The sequence below is a fragment of the Dromiciops gliroides genome, chromosome 3 (assembly GCF_019393635.1).
Source record: "Dromiciops gliroides isolate mDroGli1 chromosome 3, mDroGli1.pri, whole genome shotgun sequence".
In the NCBI taxonomy this organism is placed as follows: Eukaryota; Metazoa; Chordata; class Mammalia; order Microbiotheria; family Microbiotheriidae; genus Dromiciops; species Dromiciops gliroides.
The window spans coordinates 590,131,188-590,153,447 of NC_057863.1; the positions used below are offsets into that span (position 1 = coordinate 590,131,188).

Consider the following 22,260-nt stretch of genomic DNA (forward strand, 5'->3'; position numbering starts at 1 on the left):
TGCAAGTCAAATGGAGAAGTCTTGTGGGCCTTAGCGTACTGTGGCAAAGCAGATGGCAATGCTTCTTCTTGCCTCAAATTTAATTTCTACTGACAAAATATTAGGAGACCCCCTGTTTTCCAGTGCTAAGGTCCAGTAAGCAAGCTGTGCCCTAAGCTTGGCGAGATGACAATCCCTTGTGATCACCCTCTGGATGATCTCACCCTTGGCCAAAATCACATAATTCATCAAGTGTTCTCTGAGCTGAGACAAGCACTTGGACAAACTCGAAAAGTCCTGCAATGAATCAAACTTGTCACATTCTTGCTGTTACCCCTCATTGTCAGAGCTACAGCTCACTGAGCAGCTACTGTTATAAATACTGAGATCTCCTCACACTGCTTCGGGTCTCCCCACTAGGAGTGGGGCCCTAGCACCTGTGTCTATATCTTCTCCTTGCTTGCGAGCCTTTTTCCTCACTCTGAAAATAAAACTTCACTTTAATTCCTGACTCACCAGTCTCTAGCCTGCTCTGTTCAGCTCTGGCCATTGACAGGTTAGAGGCCAGTTCCATCTGGTCCTATTAGTTTTGGATGTTGGGCCACTGGATGGTGCCATGGTCTTTGGTGACAAGAACTCTCCTTTCTAGGTCTTCATCAGCTTGGGCTGCAGCCCCTGCAAGAGCCGTTGCCAGGCTGCATCTGCACAGGAGTGGCTTCCCAGGCTGATGGCTGAAGGCTGAAGGTACTGGGCTGGAAGCACCACTATTCTTCCCAGGAAAAGTGCAACAGAAATACCTCTAATCCCTCTGTTCCTCAGCATTATCCCAGACCATTACCCTTGCTCTGGCTATACTTTCTGACCCCTTGGTGAACCAGTTCAACTCTACACTATCCTTGACTCTTCATTTTGATTTTCTTTCTCCTATAATCGACTATGGTCAATTAAACCAGGCCAGACCTCAACCTTGGATTATTCTCACTATCAATTTCTATTGCTCTTAATCACATGATCCTGAATAGAACTGGATACAATCATGAAACAGTACAAACCAAGTCTACTTTTAATTTAGGTCAGCTAATCTCAACTAGACCCTCACCGCAGCAAGGCAAGCTTACTAAACCTCCCTCCCATTCACTGCTGCTCCAAACCCTTTCTCTCCTTCGGCCTTCCATGCTACTCTCTCTCCCTACTCTTGATGCTAAGGATGTTGTCTCTTACTTTATTGAAACAACTGAAGCCATTTGCCAAGAGCTCCCTTCTCTCCCCTACTCATCTCACATTCCTCTGACATGCTCCCCTAATATGTCCTACTTTATTCCAGTTTCTGATGATGAGGCAGTCCTTCCCCTTGTCAAGGCCAACCCTTCAACATGAATCCTTGATCCCATCCACTCTAGCAGATGGTCCCCCCCATCATCTTTAGTCTTTAATCTCTCCCTATCCACTGGCACATTTCCTGATGCCTACAAACATGCCCAAGGCTTCACCATCTTTACAAAACCCTCGATAGATCCTGTTATGCCAACCAGTTGTCATTATATATCTCCTCATCTAAAGTTGGAAAAGCCACCTACAATTGATGTCTCCACTTATTTTCTCATTCTCTCCTAAACTCTCTGCAATATGGCTTCTGACCTTGTTATTCAACTGCAGCTGTTCTCTCCAAAATGACCAAAGATCTCTTGTCAAGTCCATCAGCCCCTACTTGATCTTCATCCCTCTTGATCTTTCTACAGCATTTGACACTGCTGAGTACCTTCTCCTGTATCCTTTCTCTTCGTTATGTTTTGTCACTCTTCTCCTACTTATCTGACTACTCCTTAATCTCTTTTTGTTGGATTTTTGTCCATGTCATGCCCACTAACTGTGTCTTCCAAGGCTCTGAGCGCTCTCCTCTTTTCTCTTTATACTATTTGACTTATCATCGCCCAGGGGTTCAATTATCATCTCTGTGCAGCTAGTTCTCATACCTATTTATCTAGCCTAGAACTCTCTCCTGAGCTCTAGTCCTACATTACCCCTGCTGGACATTCCAAACTGGGTGTCCCACAGGTAGGCATCTCAAACTCAACATATCCCAAATAGAACTCATCTTTTTCTACAAACCCTCAGTTGAAGACTCCATCTTGCCTGCAGTCATCCAGGTTCATCACTTTAGGGTCATCCTTTACTCTTCTCTTTCATTCATACATAGCCAACCAGCTGCCCAATCTTACAACGTCTCTATAACATATCCTTTTCTTTCCACTCAGTCACCACCCTACTTCAAATCCTCATCATTGTTTGCCTGGACTATTACCATGGTCTTCTAACTGGTGCTCCACTTCAGTCCTTACTGCACTGAGCTTTTTCTCTTTCCAGTCTTCCCTTCCCTTGCATATATTCTGTGATCTGGCAACACTGGCCTATATGCTCTTCCTTGCATACAACACTCTGTTTCCTGCTCTGTATCTTTGCACTGACTGTTCCCCAAACCTGGAATGCTCTCCTTGCCAACCTCCCACTCCCAGAATCCTTGGCTCTTTTAAAGACTCAGCTTGTGTTACCTTCTCTAGGAGGCCTTTCCTTATCTCTCTAGCTGTTGATGCCATCATCCCCTCTTAGCTTACCTTCCATCTAATATGTATTTATCTTTTAGGTTCAGATTTTTGTGATTGTCCCTTTTATTAGAATGTAAGCTTCTTAAGGACAGAGATGGTTCTTGCTTTTTTCCTGTATCCCCAGCAAAATCTAAGAAGACAGCACAGTGACTGGTATACAGTAAGCACTTAACAAATGCTTGTTAATTGGGTGTCAAGAAGGTAATCCTTCCTGTAACACAAATAATAACATCTCTAAGTCTTAGCAGACAGACTTTAGGAATTGCTAAGGACAAAAAGGGACTCACTGTGTAGCTAATGTGTGATTCCCAGAATCCCAGATTCACAGGATTGGAGAATCAGAAAGCATCTCTGGAATCATCTAGTCCAACCATGACACAAAGGAATCACTAATCTAGCATCCCCCATACATGGTCCTCTGGTTTCTTGAAGCTTGAAGAGCTTCTCAAGGGGAGCTTTCTGTTGGTGATGAGTACCGGTGGTGAGGGCATTTCTCCTGACACTGAGCCTCTTCCACTTCTTTTTTCTTTCTTTCTTTCTTTTTTTTTTTTTTTGCAGGGCAATGAGGATTAAGTGACTTGCCCAGGGTCATTTGCAAATTTAATGAGCATACCTTCTATGCTTTTATCCATGTCATAGATAAAAATGTTAAAGAGCACTGGGCCAAGTAATAAATCTTGAGGTATCCCATTGGAGACCTCATGCCACAGAAATGTTAACAGCCATTCTTTGAGTGGGCCATTGGGATAATATTACCTAGATAACATAATCCACTGATCCATATCTCTCCAACATATCCCCAAGAATAGTATGATATATTTTATCCAAAGTTTTACTAAAATCTAAGTAATCTACATCTACTTGTTTAGCAATTCTACCAAAAAGGGGAATTGAGGCTATTCTGGGATGATTTGCTTTTGATGAAGCCTTAGTAGTTCTTTGGAATCATGGCTTCTTTTTCTAACCATTCACTAACCATCTCTAATGATCCTTTCTAAAATTTTTCCAGAAACTGAAGATCACTGACCTAGAGTATACTCTGTATTCTTCTTTTAAAAAAAATTGGGACATTTGCACTTATCCAATCTTGTGGTACCCTTCTCCATTTTCCATCATCTTTGAAATATCATGGATGGATGGCAGAGGAAAGACATTAAGCTCACAGGGCTCCTGATACAGTAACCCCCAAAATAGCAATAAAAGAACCCTTGGGGCAGAAAAACACACAAAAATACGGGCTGAGAGTTTTCTCCAGTTATAGATAGATTTCAGGGGGCCATGCTGGGCCACGAATAAAGCCTATCCCCGCAATCGACACACCAGACACCCACCAGAGGAGCGCACCGTAGGTCGGACTGAACAGCTGGCCTGGGGCGGGGGGTGGGGGGGGTGGGAGGGTGTAACTGCAGGGGTACCAGTGGATTGGGGGTAAGGATTCGACTGTCCCACCCCAGTGGGCAACCTGGAAGAAATCCTGAGCAGCGGGAGACCCAGGTGGGGGAGGGGAGCAGTCTCATTGGAAGCTGAGAACCATACCACAGAAAGCTTTGCTGGTTGGTTGCTTAGTAAAGTAGGCCTGAGGTTATCTCCGGACCTGAGAACAGGCCAGGTGAGATTAAAGCCTGTCCCCCCTCAACCCAAAACACCTGGGATCCTCTGAAGCTGAGAACAGGAGTGGAGCCAAGAAGCAGCCCCACCCCCCCACACAACCCCCCAGTGGAGAGTTTAAAATCAAATGAAAGCGAGGCCAGGGAGGCTGAGAAGAAGCCCAACCATCCCCCAGGCCACGCTGTAGCTTGAACAGTGTGTCCTGGAAGCAGCGCCACACTTTAAGGAGTTAAAAGCCAAGAAATAGTAAGCCAGGATGAGTAGGCAGAGAAAGCAGAAGACCATCAAAAACTTCTTTGGGGGTAAGGTAGACCACAATACAACCTCAGAAGAAGATAATAACAGGGTCAAAGCTCCAACATCCAAAGCTTCCAAGAAAAATATGAACTGGTCTCAGGCCATGGAAGCTCTCAAAAGGGACTTTGAAGAGAAAGTAGGAGAAATAGAAAGATGTAGAGAAAAGGAGGAAAGAATGGAAAGGGAAATGAGAGGGATGCAGGAGAGTCATGAGAAAAAAGTCAACAGTTTGAAAAGCCAAATGGAAAAGGAGATTAAAAAACTGTCTGATGAAAATAACTGCCTAAGAATTAGGATTGAACAAATGGAAGCTGGTGACCTTATGAGAAACCAAGACACAGTAAAGCAAATCCAATTGAATGAAAAAATAGAGGGCAGTGTGAAATATCTCCTTGGAAAAACAGCTGACCTAGAAAATAAATCTAGGAGAGATAATTTGAAAATCATTGGACTACCTGAAAACCATGACCAAAACAAAAGCTTAGACACCATCTTCCAAGAGATTGTGAGGGAAAATTGCCCTGATATTCTAGAAGCAGAAGCTAAAATAGAAATTGAAAGAATCCACCTATCACCTCCTGAAAGAGATCCCAAAAGGAAAACCTCCAGGAATATCATAGCCAAATTCCAGAACTCCCTGGTCAAGGAGAAAATACTGCAAGCAGCTGGAAAAAAGGAATTCAAATACTGTGGAGCTCCAATAAGGATAAAGCAAGATCTAGCAGCTTCTACATTAAAGGACCGAAGGGCATGGAATATGATATTCCAGAGGGCAAAGGAACTGGGACTTCAGCCAAAAATCACGTACCCAGCAAAACTGAGTATAATTTTTCAGAGGCAAAAATGGGATTTCAATGAGAAAGAGGTCTTTCAAGCATTTGTGATGAAAAGACCTGAACTGAATAGAAAATTTGACTTTCAAATACAAGATCCTGGAGAAGCATAGAAAGGTAAATAGGAAAAAAAGATTTCATGAGGGATATTAAAAGATCAAACTGTTTACATTCCTACATGGGAAGATAATACTTGAAATCATAAGAACTATCTCAGTAAGAAATTCAGGGGCAGCTGGGTGGTGCAATGGATGGAGAGCTGGCCCTGGACTCAGGAGAACCTGGGTTCAGGTGTGACCTCGGACACTTGACAATTGATGGCTGAGTGACCCTGGGCAAGTCGCTTGGCCCTGGTTGCCTCACCAAAAAACAAAACAAAACAAAAAAGTCTTCACAAGAAATTCACAGAAGACAGGGCTGAACTGAATATGAAGGGATGATATCTGTAAAGAATTTATGTTTTGTTCTTTGTAGGGCATACGGGGAGGGGTGTCTTATGTCTGGGGCTGGATTTGGGCTTGGGGCCTCCTGGGTCCAGAACTGGTGCGTTGTCCACTGTGCCACCTAGTTAATCCATGATGGTATCATTAAAATAGGGTTGAGGTGTAGGAGGAATAAACTGGGGGAGGGAGAAGGGGAGAGATGGTCTGGGGAGAGGTATTTCACATGAAGGAAATAAGAAAGCTTATGGAGGAAAGTAGAAGAGGGGGAAGGAGTTGGGGAGTGAGTGAACCTTAATATCATCAGAATTTGCTCAAAGAAGGACTAACATACATAGTCAAGTAGGTATAGTAATATACTTTTGCCCTGGGGGGGGGAGGGAGAAAAGGGGGGGAGAAGGGAAGGAGGAAAGGGCAGATTTGGGGAGAGAGCAGTAAAAAGCAAAACACTTTCAAGGAAGATGAAGATGTTCTGCATTACTGCACCAGTATGACATATTGAATTACTTGATCTCATAGGGAGGGTTGAGGAGGGAGGGAGGAAGAAAAATTTAGAACACAGAATTAGCTCAGGGACCCTGATTTCATTGGAGTGGGCTCATGGAGGGAATAGCTTTCATACCCAATTGGGAGGAGCAATCTATTTAACCCTGCAGGAAAATAGGAGGGGAAGAGGAGAAGGAAGGAAGGGTAAAAAAAGGGAGTGCAGAGCGAGGGAGAGGGTAGTCAGAAGTAAAGCACCTCTGAGGAGGAATGGGTAAAAAGAAGATAGAGTAAATGTCATGGGAAGTGAGTGGGACGGAGGGAAATAGTTATGATGATTGATTATAATGACAAAATGTATGGTACCTACTTTGCTGGGCTTTTGTGAAGATTTTCTGTCAAGCTTAAGGTAGTATATAGAGGTTGTGATGAACAGGATGCTATTGTGAAAACCTGGAGAGACCTACATGAGCTGAAGCAGAGTGAAATGTACTGTATACGAAATAACAGCAATAGTGGGGGATGATCTGCTGGGAAGCATGTGGTTGTTTTCAGCAAGGCAATGATCCAATATAACCCTGAGGGACTTATGAAGATTGCAGCCCATCTACAGAGAAAGAACTGATAGTATCTGAAAACAGATGGAAACACATTAAAAAAATTTTTTTTTTCATTTCCTCTTTGACAATTCCTTAATCTGACGTTTTGGTTTTTTTGACTGTTTTCTCTCACAACTATCTAATATGGGAATTTTTCCATGACTACTCATATATAACTTATTTTGAATTGAGTTCTTGTGGGTGGGGGGCGGTAATGGAGGGGGGAAGAGAAGTTGGAACACAAAGTTTTTTAAAAATTGATGTTAAAATTTTGTTTTTACATATATTTTGGAAAAGAAAATTCTATTAAAAAGAAAAAAAATTAAAATAAGAAATATCATGGATGGTGGCTATGCAATCACATCTGTCAATTCTTTCAGGAACTGAGTTAAGACTTTCTCCCCAGCTGGATCCTGGACAACAGATATATGAGACATCCATCATCAGACCCATACTTGAAACTTTTCTACTCTTATAGGATTTTCCAGAATTTATAATCTGCTGGCACAGGGTCATCTCCATACCACAATGAGGCATCAAAGTAAGATTTTGGCAAAGGAGATATACATTTGTAAAAGGTTATTATTATAAGCCTTGAAGTCACAAAATCAACAGAATCCTAAGTGTGGCCTAAATATTGCTTAAGGGGAACACAGAAAGGTGTAGCGTGATAGACATATTTGAAAGGGACCCAAGAGGTCATCTAATATAAGCTGTGCATGAAATGGGAACACCTCTAGTGATGAGAAACTTATCATCACTTGAAGCCACCCACTTCATTATCAGACAGCTTTGTTTATCAAGAACTGCTTGCAATGTATGCCAGGTACTTCTGTTGTTGTTTTGGTTTGGTTTGGCCTAGTAGAACAGCCATCTTGATAAAAGCCATAAAGCTTTGCCAATAATGTAAGTTGGATCATTGAGAGTGCCAGAAGCCAAGGAAGTACAGTAACAAGAAGAAACAGGGTAGCTAATTAAATTGAATTAGATAATTGGATGTCTGCTTGTGGCTTGCTTCTGACTATATTAAGATGTGGCAGGCATATGCTAACTAATAATTAAAGACAGCTGTGAGGATAGCCTTGCCCTATCTTGAGGAAAGCCTGGGAGCTTGCTCTAAAGAAATTGTCTTTTCAGGAATCTTCAGTGGAGTTAAGAGACTTAGCCACAGGAGCTCATCACAAAGGATCTAGCTTCAGACAAATGCGGAAGACAAGGAGAAATGTGCTATAGTCTGCAGAAATTGTGCCATGTTTGACCATCTCCCAGGACAAAGCAAAACCTTTATCTGTACAAAGTGCAAGGTAGTTTACATACTAGAGAAGAAGGTAAAAGGGATAGAGGGACATATCTCTATTCTCCAGATTATCAGGATGAATAAATATGTTCTTGAAAATGTGGAAGAAAAGCTTCAAAGAAGAAATAACCAAGAAAAATGATGTAAAAAGACATACAGGGGGGCGGCTAGGTGGCGCAGTGGATAAAGCACCGGCCCTGGATTCAGGAGTACCTGAGTTCAAATCTGGCCTCAGACACTTGACACTTACTAGCTGTGTGACCCTGGGCAAGTCACTTAACCCCCATTGCCCCGCAAAAAAAAAAAAAAAAAAAGACATACAGGGATACTAATTGTTCAGGGGTTAGAAGATGGTAGGGCATGACACAGAAAAGGAAGGACTGCTGAATATTTAAACCTAAGTAACAGCTAAAAGCTTCCTTTCATGGAGAGGGGAAGTTGGGTCATTTTATGAAGAAGCTACTTCTTGTGTTCCAGGGAATGATGATGTGGATGTATAGGTCTCATTAAATGAGAGGTCATCCAGTAATGACTAGAGGAAGAATGGACGAGTGGCTATTTGTTGATTTGATAGCAATACTGTAAGTGTGCTAGCCTCACAAAGCATGTGCCAGGGACATGATGATGCGCTGCCTGCTGGGTCTTTTTAAAACTGATGATGACTCTTTCCTCCTGGCCATTCATGTGGGGACAAATGATACTATAAAAGGGAATTCTGGCAAGGCAACACTAAGGATTATGAAGTTTGGGGCAAGAAACTGAAGACAAGAGTCTTGGGGAAAGTTTTAACCACTGTTGTTGATTGAAAGTAGTAAAAGAAAAGTGCAGTTGGGAAGTGCTCTGTCAGGGTATTGTCTGAGAATAGGATATGGAATTTTGTACTATGGCTTAAAATATAGGATTGATGGCAACTGGTTAGTGATATAGTGTACCTAACAAGGGCTGGTAAAAATAGGTTTGGTTGGAGCCTTGCCATTGTAATGGGGAGAGAGAGAGAGAGAGAATGAGCCATATATATGTGACAAGCCTGATGCCAGAGATTAAAGGAAAAAAGAATAGCAGAAAAGAGGAACAATTATTCATGGGAAACAATACCCAAGAAGACAGGCAGCAATAAAACACATGGCCTCAGATGTCTATATAGAACTATACAAAAATACGGGTAACAGGTAATAAACAGAGCGATCTAGAGATTCAAACATAAGAAAGCAAATCTGACCTTAGATCAAGAAGAATCGGAACTCAGGAACAGAATTTGACCATGGAGATATATTTTATTTAGAAATTACAGAAGAGATAAAATGATGGTTGTGCTGTGTTGTTTATTAAGAAGATATACTCATGGTAAATATTCATGCATTTGTGTAAAGCTCAAAGGAAAAAGAAGAGTATTACTGTTGTACGAGTCTGACATAGATGGAAAGGAATTTGATGAGTTTGGGAACCAGATCACCAGTCCTGCATGAAGGCTTGGCATTGTAGTGATTTGGGGCTTCACCAATATGGGCATCTGCTGGACTTCTCATCTGCCAAGAGATGAGCAACTAAGGAATTATTAGCTTGCATTAATGATAATTTCATCCTTCAAAAGGTAGAAGATACAAAAAGGGCTCTGCTATTCTGAGTGTGATTTTGATAAGCAAAGTATTCAATGAAATAATACTAATATGAATCTTAGGGGAGAGGGACCATCCCATCAGAGTTTGTGGTTGAGAGAAGTCACCCTAGATTTTGGGAGATATTCAAATGGCTTAGAAAAGATAGGTAGGATTCTAAATATCCTGTAGGTGAATTGACCAAAGAAGGAGAGAGAGCTCTCCAAAATAATGGACAGTTAGTGGACCTAACCAGAACTGACTAGCATAAAGTGGAAAAGGGGGAAATTGTTAAAAAAAAAAAAGAATGTTGTGCTTGTACAACAGCCCCAATTTTTTTTAGTTTATTTTTCATTTATTTAGAATTTTACTTTTCCCCAATTACATGCAAAAACAATTTTTAACATTCATTTAAAAAACTTTGTGCTCCAAATTCTCTTCTTTCTTTCCTCCCCACCCCCCAAATAAGGCAAGTTATTTAATATAAGCCATACATGTGCAGTCATGCAAAACATCCAACCCAAAGTTTAAAAAAGAAATGTTCAGGGGGGCAGCTAGGTGGTGCAGTGGATAAGCACCGGCCCTGGATTCAGGAGTACCTGAGTTCAAATTCGGCCTCAGACACTTGACAATTACTAGCTGTGTGACCCTGGGCAAGTCACTTAACCCCCATTGCCCTGCCAAAAAAAAAAAGAAAGAAATGTTCAGAAGATGGTAGAATCGAGGCAGATAATAACTGAGGATGGATATAAAAAAATCACAGTCTGATGGCCCAGTAACAGTGCCAGCTACATTTGGGCAAAAAGTAGATCAAAGAAGGGAGAGAACTGCTGCTAAAGGTAGATAGTCTGAAGATAATAGAGAAGGGTGAGAAGGCTGAAAATCTCAGTGATTATTTTGCTTTTCTGTTTCCTCCAAGAAGACTGATATTCACAATGGGAAGGAGAGAACAAAAATAGCTAACAGGGAGTTGAAAATGAAGATAAGTGAAAAGTTGGTAAGACATCACCTAGCTGTCCTCGGTGAGTTCAAGGCATTAGACCCAGAGAAACTACATCCTTGGATACAAAAAAATCCCCCAAACAACAATACAACCCTCCCCCACCACAATTAGCACATATGACTGATAAGACATTGTCAAGCTATTTTTGAAGGACCTTGGGGAATTAGTGGAGGGGTTATAAGACTGGAGAAAGGCAAGTGTTCTAATTTTCTTTTCTTGGTGAGGCAACTGGGGTTAAGTGACTTGCTCAGGGTCACACAGCTAGTAAGTGTTAAGTGTCTGAGGCCGGATTTGAACTCAGGTCCTCCTGAATCCAGGGCCTGTGCTCTATCCGCTGCGCCCCCTAGCTGCCCCAAGTGTTCTCATTTTCAAAAAAGTAAAGAGTGAAATTTATAAAGTGTAGGCTAGTGAATTTGAATCCAGTTCCTAATACAATGGTTTTCAGGCTTTAGAAAGGGAAACAGTGGTCAATAAAAAGCCAGAACAGCTTCATTAAGAACATGTTATTTTTGACTAACCTAATTTCCTTTTTTTTTTTTTTTTGGTGAGGCAATTGGGGTTAAGTGACTTGCCCAGGGTCACACAGCTAGTAAGTGTTAAGTGTCTGAGGCTGGATTTGAACTCAGGTCCTCCTGAATCCAGGGCTGGTGCTCTATCCACTGCGCCCTAATTTCCTTTTTTTTTGACAGGGAATAAAGCCTCCTAAACAGAGACTCAAAATCAGGGGAATGCTATAGATATTATACAGTACTGTATAGATTTAAACAGATACTAGACAGATAGCCGTGCATCATGGTGGATAATGTGCTGGGTTTGGAGTCAGAGCCCCTGGGTTAAAATTCCAGTTCTGCTCCTTACTACAACCTGGATGTCTCTGGGCAAGTCTCTTAACCTCCCCAGGCCTCAGTTCATCATCTGTAAAATGAAGAATTGGACTAGATGGCCTCTAAGAGCCCTTTCAGTTCTAAATCCTATGACAGGAAGTTTCTTATACTATTCTTGAAGATAAAAGGGAGTGATGTGGGTTACATAATAACATAGTTAGGTGAGGTCAGAACTGGTTGAATGACTGGACCCAAAAAGAAATGTGTCAAATGTCAAGTGTGACAGAGGGCTCTTTTCTGCTTTCTCTACACATTTTCTTTTTCTTTTTTAATCATAAAAGTATTTTATTATTTTCCAGTTAAATGTAGAGATAGTTCCCCCCCGCCCAAATTTTCTTTTGATGGCTTCCTCACTTCCCATGAGTGTGATGATCATTTCTATGCAGATGACTCCCAGATCTCAATATCTAGTCCTGGTCTTTTGAATGCCAGGCCCATGTTGTCAACTAAATGTCCCATCAGTATCCCAAACTCAACACGTGCAAAAAAGAATTCATTATCTCCCCCTGCCAAACCCATTCCTCTTTCTAATTTTTCTTATTTTTGTCAAGGGCACTACCATCTTTCCTACCACCCAGGTTTGCAATAACAGAGTCATTTTCAATTTCTCGCTCTCCCTTAGCCCCCATACCTAATCAGTTGTCAAGTCTTGTTGATTCTACCCCTACAACACCTCTTGAATCTCTCCCCTTCTCTGCCTCATGTGGCCACCAGTCTAGTTTGTGCCCTCGTCACCTCTTACCTGGACAACTTCGACAGCCCCCTGATTGGTGTCTTTGCCTCAAGCCTCTCTCCCCTCTGGTCCCCTCTTTCGACAGCTGCCAAAGTGTTACTTCTAAAGCACAAATGGGACTATTTCACTTAAACTCCAGGGTCTCCCAGAAGCCTCTAAGATCAAATACAAAAACTCTCTTTGGCACTTAAATCCTTTTACAATCCTGCTCCAACCCACCTTTCCAGACTTCTTTCACATACCCTAGTCCTGTCACACTGGCCTTTTTGCAAGTTCTTGACAATGACAATCTGTCTTCACTCTCTATGCCTTTGCTTAGGATGGAAGGCCTTCCTTGATCTCATCTATCAGAATCCTTCACTTGAGTGTTGATTCTTCTATGAAGAGTCTGTTCCCCTTAGCTACTGCTGCCTCCCACCCAGGATGATTTCCTCTAGACACTTGTTAGTGTATATATATATATATATATATATATATATATATATATATATATATATATATATATATATATATATATATATATATATATATATATATATATATATATATATATATATGTCAGAGCACTGGGAATACTGGATTAAACTCAAAACATTATCCAGAGCAGACACCTAAGACACATCAGAGTGGCAAATGACTAAATGGCTTAACGTCATCGAAATGCAGAGACAAATCTATCGTTTTGTTTTGAAAACTAGCTTTTCTAAACGTTCCTTTACCACAGAGATAACAGGCCTAGAGGACTTGGACCAAATGAAGATGCAGGTTAGCTAGAGACTAGCAAGTTAGAATAAAACCATAGAGCATGCATGAATTTCATGCCTTCTGCATCCATGCAGCCACATGCTTGCATTTCGGTAGTTTGCTCTCAGTAGACATTGAGATCTGATTAGGAAAGCAGCCTAGGCAATGAATATTACTCCTATTGAAACCATGCCCTGGCTGGTTACGGGATGCCACAGGAAGCTTGTTTCCAAGGACTACAAAACAATCCTATTTAAACAAAGGTGTTGCTATTATTCTCCTAAGCCCTGCAGTACTTTAGGACACAATCCCCCTGAGTATTGGGGCGGGTGGAGGGAGGTACAAAGATTCCTCAGCAAGGTGCTCGTGGGCTCTCATTTGTGCTACCAGATCTATTTCTTTTGAGACTCCAGTAGAAAAGAAAACATCTTGGTGCCAGGCTCAAGACTTCACTCTGTTGGTGACTACTGCTACGTTTGGAGGGGTATGTACTTGTGGATAGAGATCTAAGACATGCAGCTAAGAGATACCATACCTCTTTTCCTGTCCACATCTGTCCATTCATCTACACGAAGCGTAGAAAAGAAAAACACCAGTTCATGAAGCAAGGACATTTGTTTTTCAAATGACGTTTTAAAAAGACACCAACTCTATCTAGCCAACCAACAGAATGCCATTTAAAAAGTTAGCATTTCACGTCTGCCAAGAAAACTTGGCCTGTCATTTGCACCTTTTAAAGGGAAGAGAAAGCGGTACTGATGTCTCCTAGGCAGGGCCAGTGCTTACACTACAGCACTACAGAATAGTAGCTGGGGGAAGGGAAAGAAAGGTGCAGCAGATTGGGTTACCAGAAGGTTCAGCTTGGGGCTTCTTTTTTAATGGCTCGAGAAGATGTCTCTTCTAGTGCCACGCAGGCATGCAATGCTGAAAAGAACTTTTCCTCTGTTAAAAAGAATATGCCAGGGAACAGCTGGGTGGCACAATGGATAAAGCACCGGCCCTGGAGTCAGGAGGACCTGAGTTCAAATCCGGCCTCAGACACTTGAAACTTACTAGCTGTGTGACCCTGGGCAAGACGCTTAACCCTCATTGCCCCGCAAAAAAAAAGAAAAAGAAAAAAAGGAGGGAAAAAAAGAAGAATATGCCATAGAAGGAAAGGGGAGAACAAGAGAATGAGAGGGAGACAGTAGGATGTATAGTATAGTCTCATTCCATGCATCCTGATTTCTTTAGGTTTCCCTTTCCAGGTACAGCTAGGAATATCTGAGTTGGGCAACTTGCATAGTAAATAAAACGAGAGGGCAATATCTGTATTTACCATAGTTCCCATTTGCAAAATAAGGCAAGTCAAGTAATAAATGGATTTCTGAACAGAATATTCCTAAGGATAGCTGGTCAGGCAGATAACAGGATCACTCACTCAAAGGAATATCAAATCAGATAAAACTCACTGGGCTTGAAAAGTCCTTGAAAATCCTACCTAATTTTACATTTGAAGTAGTTTTTAAAATAATTTCTCCTTTTCTACTGAAATCCATCTGACATTGATTATTAAACAAAAAGGATAAGAAGATTTTTATCTCTAATCTAGTTTGCTCAGAGATTTAAATAAATGTAGGCACACATATAACTCATATAATGAGAAATCGGTTATCATCTTTTGGAGACATTATAGCCAGAAGGGGTTTTTGGTGTGATAACAAAAGGTTATTTGTAACTTTTTTGACATATGAAATACAAGGGGCTGATTCCAGCCAACAGTGTTGCAAGATGATAGCTCATAACTACACTCTCTCTAGTATTTATAGTTTATTTAGTAGCAAAGTGATTATATCCTAGAGAATCAACCACTGTAAAAATTCACCACCTTTCACATGAGTCATGATGTTCTGGAGATGAAAGGTTTATGAAGCAGTACTAAGAAGCTGCCTTTCTCTGAAGTCGACAGTGATGTCTTGGGCATTCTACCAAAGTTTCTTTCTTTCTTTTATGTTTGCTTAGGAGGTAGGTTTGAATGGTGGGCTTCTGGGAACTCAGGAAAATATTGAAAAGCTGTGGACTTTCCACTTTGTCCCTGTTATATTGTGTGGTGGGAATAAAGAGCTCATCCTGTCTGAAGGACATTTACCTGCTGCTGAGTTAGTTGGTGAGTGAGCAAGAGCTGAATGGAGTCCACTAGCAACAAAGCCCATGGCCAGCAGATGTCTCTCTGGTGCTGTTTTTAATGGTCAGTCTCTTCCTCAGGCTCCAGAGGGCCCCATTTGCACAAGGAGACAGAGCGTCCCTAGAGCTCTATTAATTCTCTAGTTTATGGGATCACTGACTTAAAACTGGGAGGGACCATAAAGGTCACCTAGTCACTCCCTCTGAGGCCCAGAAGGGTCAGATCACGCAGGTAGTGAGTGAGTAAGAGATCTGAAACTCAAGCTCCAAACCAGTAATCTTCCCATTGCACCACACTGTCTTGGGCTTCATGACATCTTCCACAATGGAATCCCCTGGTAGGATGCTCAGTACCTTAGTACACACAGTAAGGACTGAAGGAGATCAATAAATGTTTGTTGATTGATCTTAGGCGGCCTTGGATTTCCTTGGAAAGAGGGACGGTGTACCACATGCCTTTCCTAGGTCCTTTCTGCTTCTATTTCTCTGTAAGTTTGAACTCACAGTTCCATTTGGGGGAGTCTTTTTGAACCAAGGAGTCCAGAGATGATTTGGAATCATAAATATAAAAACAGAACCTAACCTAGATAGCACAAATTAGTTGATCAGCTCCCTCCTCTCTACATTTTTAAAGTCACAGCCAACTCATTTAACCTACTTGTAAAATGGGGAACATAAAAATGTGGTAGAGGGCAGCTAGGTGGCGCAGTGGATAGAGCACTGGCCCTGGATTCAGGAGGACCTGAGTTCAAATCCGGCCTCAGACACTTAACACTAGCTGTGTGACCCTGGGCAAGTCACTTAACCCCAATTGCCTCACCATCCCCCCCCCCACCACCCCCAAAGGTATACATAACCTGGGGCAGCTAGGTGACACAGTGGATAAAACACCAGCCTTGGATTCAGAAGGACCTGAATTCAAATCCGGCCTCAGACACTTGACAATGACTAAGCTGTGTGACCCTGGGTAAGTCACTTAACCCCCATTGCCCTGCCCCCCCATGTGGTAGAAACTTTTATGAGTGGTTTTTTTTTTTTGGTGAGGCAGTTGGGGTTAAGTGACTTGCCCAGGGTCACACAGCTAGTGAGTGTTAAGTGTCTGAGGCTGGATTTGAACTCAGGTCCTCCTGAATCCAGGGCTGGTGCTCTTATCCACTACGCCATCTAGCTGCCCCTATGAGTGGTTTTTTTTGGGGGGGGGGCAATGAGGGTTAAGTGACTTGCCCAGGGTCACACAGCTAGTAAGTCTCAACTGTCTGAGGCCGGATTTGAACTCAGGTTCTCCTGACTCCAGGGCTGGTGTTCTACCCATTGCGCCACCTAGCTGCCCCCTATGAGTGTTTTTAAGAGAAGAATAAAGAAAACAGAACATTCCTACTTTAAACATCTCATAGCAGTCAGTGGGCAACCCTTAGAGGTGGCTCTATTAAAGCTGAACTTGCAGCCTCTTCGCTGACAATGCTGGACCAGGGATTGCTTCTATGAGATCCGTCAAGACTATCTGATAAGGAAAATATCACAGGGCTCTTTTCAGGAGCCCCCCTCCCCCATGAATTAGAGGTCTGTAGAAAAAGGCAATGAAAAGGTTTGTTGGAGTTGTAGACAAGGGGAAACAGGCAAAAGACAGGTGGGACTCTTATAGGATCATAGATGTAGATCAGATCTCAGAGGGCCAGCCCTTTCATGTCAGAGATGAGGAAACAGAAGCTTGCCTTAGGTCACACAAATAGGAAGCCAGGGGCAGGATTTTTGAACCCAGATAACTATGCATGAGCTAGTAGGGCTTCCACTGTACCACAATGCTGTTTACTATCTTTCCTTTGGGGATCTGATTCAGTGTCTTGGAACTGGACTGTCACTTCTCAATCTCAGGAATCCATGCTTTGATCAGCACAATTCCCATACTTCCCCAGGAAGATCCAAGACTTCCCTAAATTGTCTAATTTGGCCATAAGATGCTGCACAGCATTTCAACTTTCCACAATAATTACAACGATTAAAGATAACTTGTGGGACTAGTTCCAACTCTTGTGGAGGAAGAATGGGGAAGAAAGCATCTCAGCATGGAAACACAGGACTTGTCAGGGAGAGGGGAGGTGACTGGGTGGGTGCCTAGGCTGCAAAAAGCTTTGTTGTGGGAGTACTGGGAGGTCTCATCCTAGCGAATAAGGACCACTGAGGAAAAGAGGGCTGTGGGCAAAGGGAGGCAAAAGGTGGGGTCTTGACCAGGGAAGAACAGGGAATTATGGGAACTAGGGTCCATATTGAGAATAGGATTTGGAAGGGAATGTCAAAGTAGCAAATGAGTCGAATCCTTTGCAAAACTTAAATCATTATTATACATTTAAATTGTTATGGTTATTACTATTACTTTTTTTGTTAGCTAGCCCTTCTAGTTTGAAGGAGGAGAATCATGCCAGACCATGGAATCCTCAGATATCAGAGGGACTGGGTGGGGAAGATGGGGAATCTTGAGGAAATAGTCATTCACTTTTAAAGGGTTGGGTGATGGAGGAGTAGTGTCCCAGTTTGAGAGGAGGGTGCTGAAGGGAGTAAAGTCTGAAGTGAGGGTGCCAGGCAAGCAGTTTTCAGTTTTGATGGGAAGGTATCAGGATCCCCCAGTTCTAAGGATAAGATAATAGGGAACAGGGGCAGCTAGGTGGCACAGTGGATAGAGCACTGGCCCTGGATTCAGGAGGACCTGAGTTCAAATCTGGCCTCAGACACTTAACACTTACTAGCTGTATGACCCTGGGCAAGTCACTTAACCCCAATTGCCTCACTAAATATATATATATATATATATAATGAGGAACAGAGTTTGAAGGGAGGCTGTGTGTGGTGGGGAGCAGGGTCCCTGCAGTTTTGAGTGGAGGTCTCTAAGGAACAGAATTTGAATGGAGGGTCTGAGGTGATGGTGGAGAAGTGTCTTTGGAAGGTATTAGATGGCATATTGCTGGAGCAAAGTCCCCCAGTTTTTAGGGATGAGATCAAGGGAGTAGAGTGTGAGGAAAGGAAAGTGGAAGATCTGGCTCTGAGGTTGTTATGAAGGGATCAGGTCTGAGAAGGGGATTCAAGGACTTCTTTTACTCCTGAGAATGGACAAGGGTACAGGATCTGCCCAGGGTTTTAGAAACTGGGTTTCCTATTTTTGAGGAGAATTTAAAAGGACAAAGAAAGAGTCTAGAAGCAAAAATCTCTCACTTTTTGAGGAGATGGTCACAGGGGGCAGCTTTCCTAGCTTGGGGGGAAGGGGTCTGCAGGAATAGCATCCATTAATTTTGAGGGTTTCAGGGACCAGGGTCCTCTGCTTTCGAGGAATTATTAATGAACAACAATGAGGATGGTTCATGGTGAAGGATCTGTTTTTGAGTGATCTCAGACAGATAAGTCCCTGGCTTTGAAGGGAGTTTTGGGGGAACATCATGAGAGGAGATCCCCTGCTTTGGGGAAAGGTTTGGGGAGATGGGCCTCCTGCTTTTGGGAAGGGTCTCAGGAACAATATCCCTTTATTTTGAGGTTCTCAGGAGAATAGGTTCCATGCTTGGGGGGGGGGGCTCAGGGAGCAGATTCCTATTTGGGGGGCCCCTGGGAGCAGAGTCCCCAGTTCCTGAGGAAGGCCTCAGGGAGCAGATCTCCTGTTCGGGGGGGTCCCTTAGGCAGGGTCCCCGGCCCTGGGGGTCCCGGGCGTACGCGCCCCGGCCCCGCGGGCTCTCACCTTTGTGGGCCTTTTCGGCTGGGACAGCCTGCGCCCGCAGGCGCTGGTCCAGAATGTAGAGCATCTCCCCGCCCAGGTTCAGGAAGAGCAGGGGTAGAGTCCGCATCGACATGGCGCCGCGGGGCCGGGACTGGCCGCGGGGAGACGAGGCACTAGGCACCGGCCGAGCAGCGAGTGCTGCGGGCGGACCCACTACAGGCGTCCCGGCCACTCGGTTGCCAAGGTAGCACTAAGGATTGAGAGAAGCGGCCAATCAGAGCGCCGCTTCTTGGGAGGTGGGAGTCTTAAAGGCGCCAGGGCGGAGGGTGGGAGAAACGCGTTTGGCCGACATTTAAAGTTCCTGGTGGAGGCGAACCTGAGGCGCGTCTGGCATCACTGGGCTGGGCGGTGCGGCTGCGAAAGCCCCGGGCTGCGGCTCCTGTGGAGGGCCAAGGCCTGGGGTTTGATTCATTTCAAGGGGCTGGGCTGGGCAGAGCGCTAGGCTCAGAGTCGGAGGGCACCTGGGTTCGAAGTCTGCTTCCGCCGATTAGTAGCCCTGGATAAATCCAGTTAATCTTTTATTCGTGTGACCTTGGGCCAATGTGTTTCATCAACCTGGGCCTCGGTTTCCTCTTTCGAAAACGGAGGGGGTTGGACGACATGATCTGTGAAGTTCTTTTCAGTCATAAACCAATGATTCCGAATCAATTCCACAAGTATTTATTTGGCACCTACTGAATAGGAAGGCAACCCCCCCCCCCACAAAAATCGAGGGAGGGGGAGAGAGCGAGAGATCTCAGGGAGATAAGTATATACAAGATACACGCGGTGTAAGGGAATGATGCTAATAAAAGGGAAGACAAATCGGGAAACTGAGGCCCAGGTCCTCTGACTGTGAGACCAGCGCTGTCCTGGCGCTATGCCACCAGCCTCTGGGGGTCTAGCAGCTTGGCTCCTGCCCAGGAACCAGACCCAAGGAGGGCAGGCGGGTCATGTCCCCGGAGAGTGGGCAGCACGGGCTTGGAAGTCAGGGAAGAACATGGTAATAATTTTTTTGGGGGGGTGCGGCAATGAGGGTTAAGTGACTTGCCCAGGGTCACACAGCTAGTGTCAAGTGTCTGAGGTCACATTTGAATTCGGGTCCTTCTGAATCCAGGGCTGGTGCTTTATCCACTGCGCCACCTAGCTGCCCCTATGGTAATAAGTTTTGACCTCGGTCTGCTAGATGAAGGAGCCAGACTTCTTCCGTATTGTCATTTCAACCACGACTCCGATTGGGTTTTTTAGAATTGTTAAGTCAGGAGAGGGGCAGCTAGATGGCGCAGTGGTTAAAGCACCGGCCCTGAATTCAGGAGTACCTGAGTTCAAATCCGACCTCAGACACTTGACACTTACTGGCTGTGTGACCCTGGGCAAGTCACTTAACCCCCATTGCCTGCAAAAAAAAACCCCAAAACCAAAAAACCAAAAAAAAAAAAAGTCAGGAGACCTGGGTTCAAATCTCAGTTACTAGATGTGTGACCACCAAGCAAGTCAGAGGTAGTGTGGTGTAGTGGATAAAGTGCTGGACTCAGTCTGGCTGGAAGACCCGAGTTTGAATTCTACCTCATATACCTAACAAGGTGTAGACTCTTGGGATTCCTTCACCTCTCAGAGGCAGTGTCCTGATCTGCAAAAATGTGGGGCTTGGACTTGACTCCACCGTCCCTTCCAGCTTGAGATCTTGTTCAATTTCGACTCTTTGTAACCCCATTTGGGGTTTTCTTGGCAAGGATACTGGAGTGTTTTTGCCATTTCCTTCTCCAGCTCATTTTACAGATGAGGAAACTGAAGCAAACAGGGTGAAGTGACTTGTAGAGGGTCTCTGGGGTCTGAGGCCACATTTTTTTTTTTTATTTTTGCGGGGCAATGGGGATTAAGTGACTTGCCCAGGGTCACACAGCTAGTAAATGTCAAGTGTCCGAGGCTGGATTTCAACTCAGGTACTCCTGAATCCAGGACCGGTGCTTTATCCACTATGCCACCCAGTTGCCCCCTGAGGCCACATTTGAACTCAGTAAGAGGAGTGCTTTGTGCACTCCCTGGCGCCTCTAGCTTTAGATCTATGATCCTTCCTTCCCATTAGGAAACCACTTTGCAAAACTTTAAATTCTATATAAACCTGTTATTTCATTTTGGAAAAAAAAATGTTGTGCTTCATCTAGGGAGCTGATCCAAAATGAAGAACATCCCCTTTGATTTGAACTCAGACTGACATCTTTTGTTTTCACATCACAATCCATTAGATTCTGAGCTCATTGAGGGCTCACAATGCTCTTTTGCCTCTTTTCGTATCCATAGCACCTAGCACGGATCCTGGCTGGTAGCGGGGGCTTTATAAATGTTTACCACTTACCACCTTTAACAGCAAGCCAAGCCTTGTAACAAAGAATGAATAAAGGAAAAATAAATGAACCAACATACTGAGGCTGACAGTTAACACAATGTTACATAGAGTCCCTCTGTGAGGAAGGGGAGTCAAGAACTCTGATCATAATCTTATTTTTCCAGCTTTTACTATGATTCACTCTTCCTAAATCCACTCGATCCTGTGACCTATAAGCCACCCCTCTAGCCTTTAATCCAGTACCAGGCCATCATCATCCTTGCTTTGGCTGCTTTCTTCTCAATCTTGACCTTTTGGTGAACCAGTCCAACCCTACCCTCTCCTCTTGAATCTCTTGCTCCCTTGTCCTACTGATCATACCAAACCAAACCCCAACCCTGGATGACTGTCACATGTACCTCTTTCCTTCCTACTTAGATGCTCCGGCTGCTACCACCATCCTGCTTGAAGACACACACACATGTGCATGTACATGTAGTTGGGAGTGCTGTGATGAGGTTCAAAACCTTCCCTCTGAGTCCCTTGATTTGCTTAGCCGTTTCACACCATGATTTCATGCTTATGCTCGTCATCCTCTTCCTTGCCTGCCAAATCCCTCCAGATTCAGTTGTCCCCCACAGGGATGGTTTCTGTGTGTCAGCCCACTGACTTTCCCCTGCTACGTACAATAACTACATTTACTGTCTCCATCACTCACTCATCCCTTATTTATGTCTTATTGTCATTTATTCATGTATTTCTTGTCTTTGAGGGCAGAGGGGCTACGTGCCATCTCTTCATTTGTACCCTGATTCTCTTCACCCCACCTCCCCATTCTCCCAACTCTTGTTGGCACTGGACTCCATACACAGTGGGTTTTCAATGTTTTGTTCATAGAGAGTCAAGGGCTGGCCAGGGCTGGGGCACACAGAGCCCT

The 22,260-nt window shown here is 43.7% G+C and overlaps 1 protein-coding gene across 2 annotated transcripts in view; it reads right to left on the reverse strand.

Moving 5' to 3' along the window:
• The window catches only part of OSCP1 (organic solute carrier partner 1), a 51,837-nt gene extending 32,658 nt beyond the window's left edge, over window positions 1–19,179 (reverse strand). Inside the window, exons 1-2 of one of the 2 annotated variants that reach the window (XM_043998731.1) lie at window positions 18,980–19,179; window positions 13,634–13,663 (exon numbers count right to left, since the gene is read on the reverse strand). In XM_043998731.1, the coding sequence (XP_043854666.1) occupies window positions 13,634–13,663; window positions 18,980–19,091 (142 nt within the window). In that variant the 5' untranslated portion in view covers window positions 19,092–19,179. The remainder of the gene's footprint in view (window positions 1–13,633; window positions 13,664–18,979) is intronic. The other variant, XM_043998732.1, reaches the window with a different exon arrangement.
• Window positions 19,180–22,260: the final 3,081 nt, after the last annotated feature.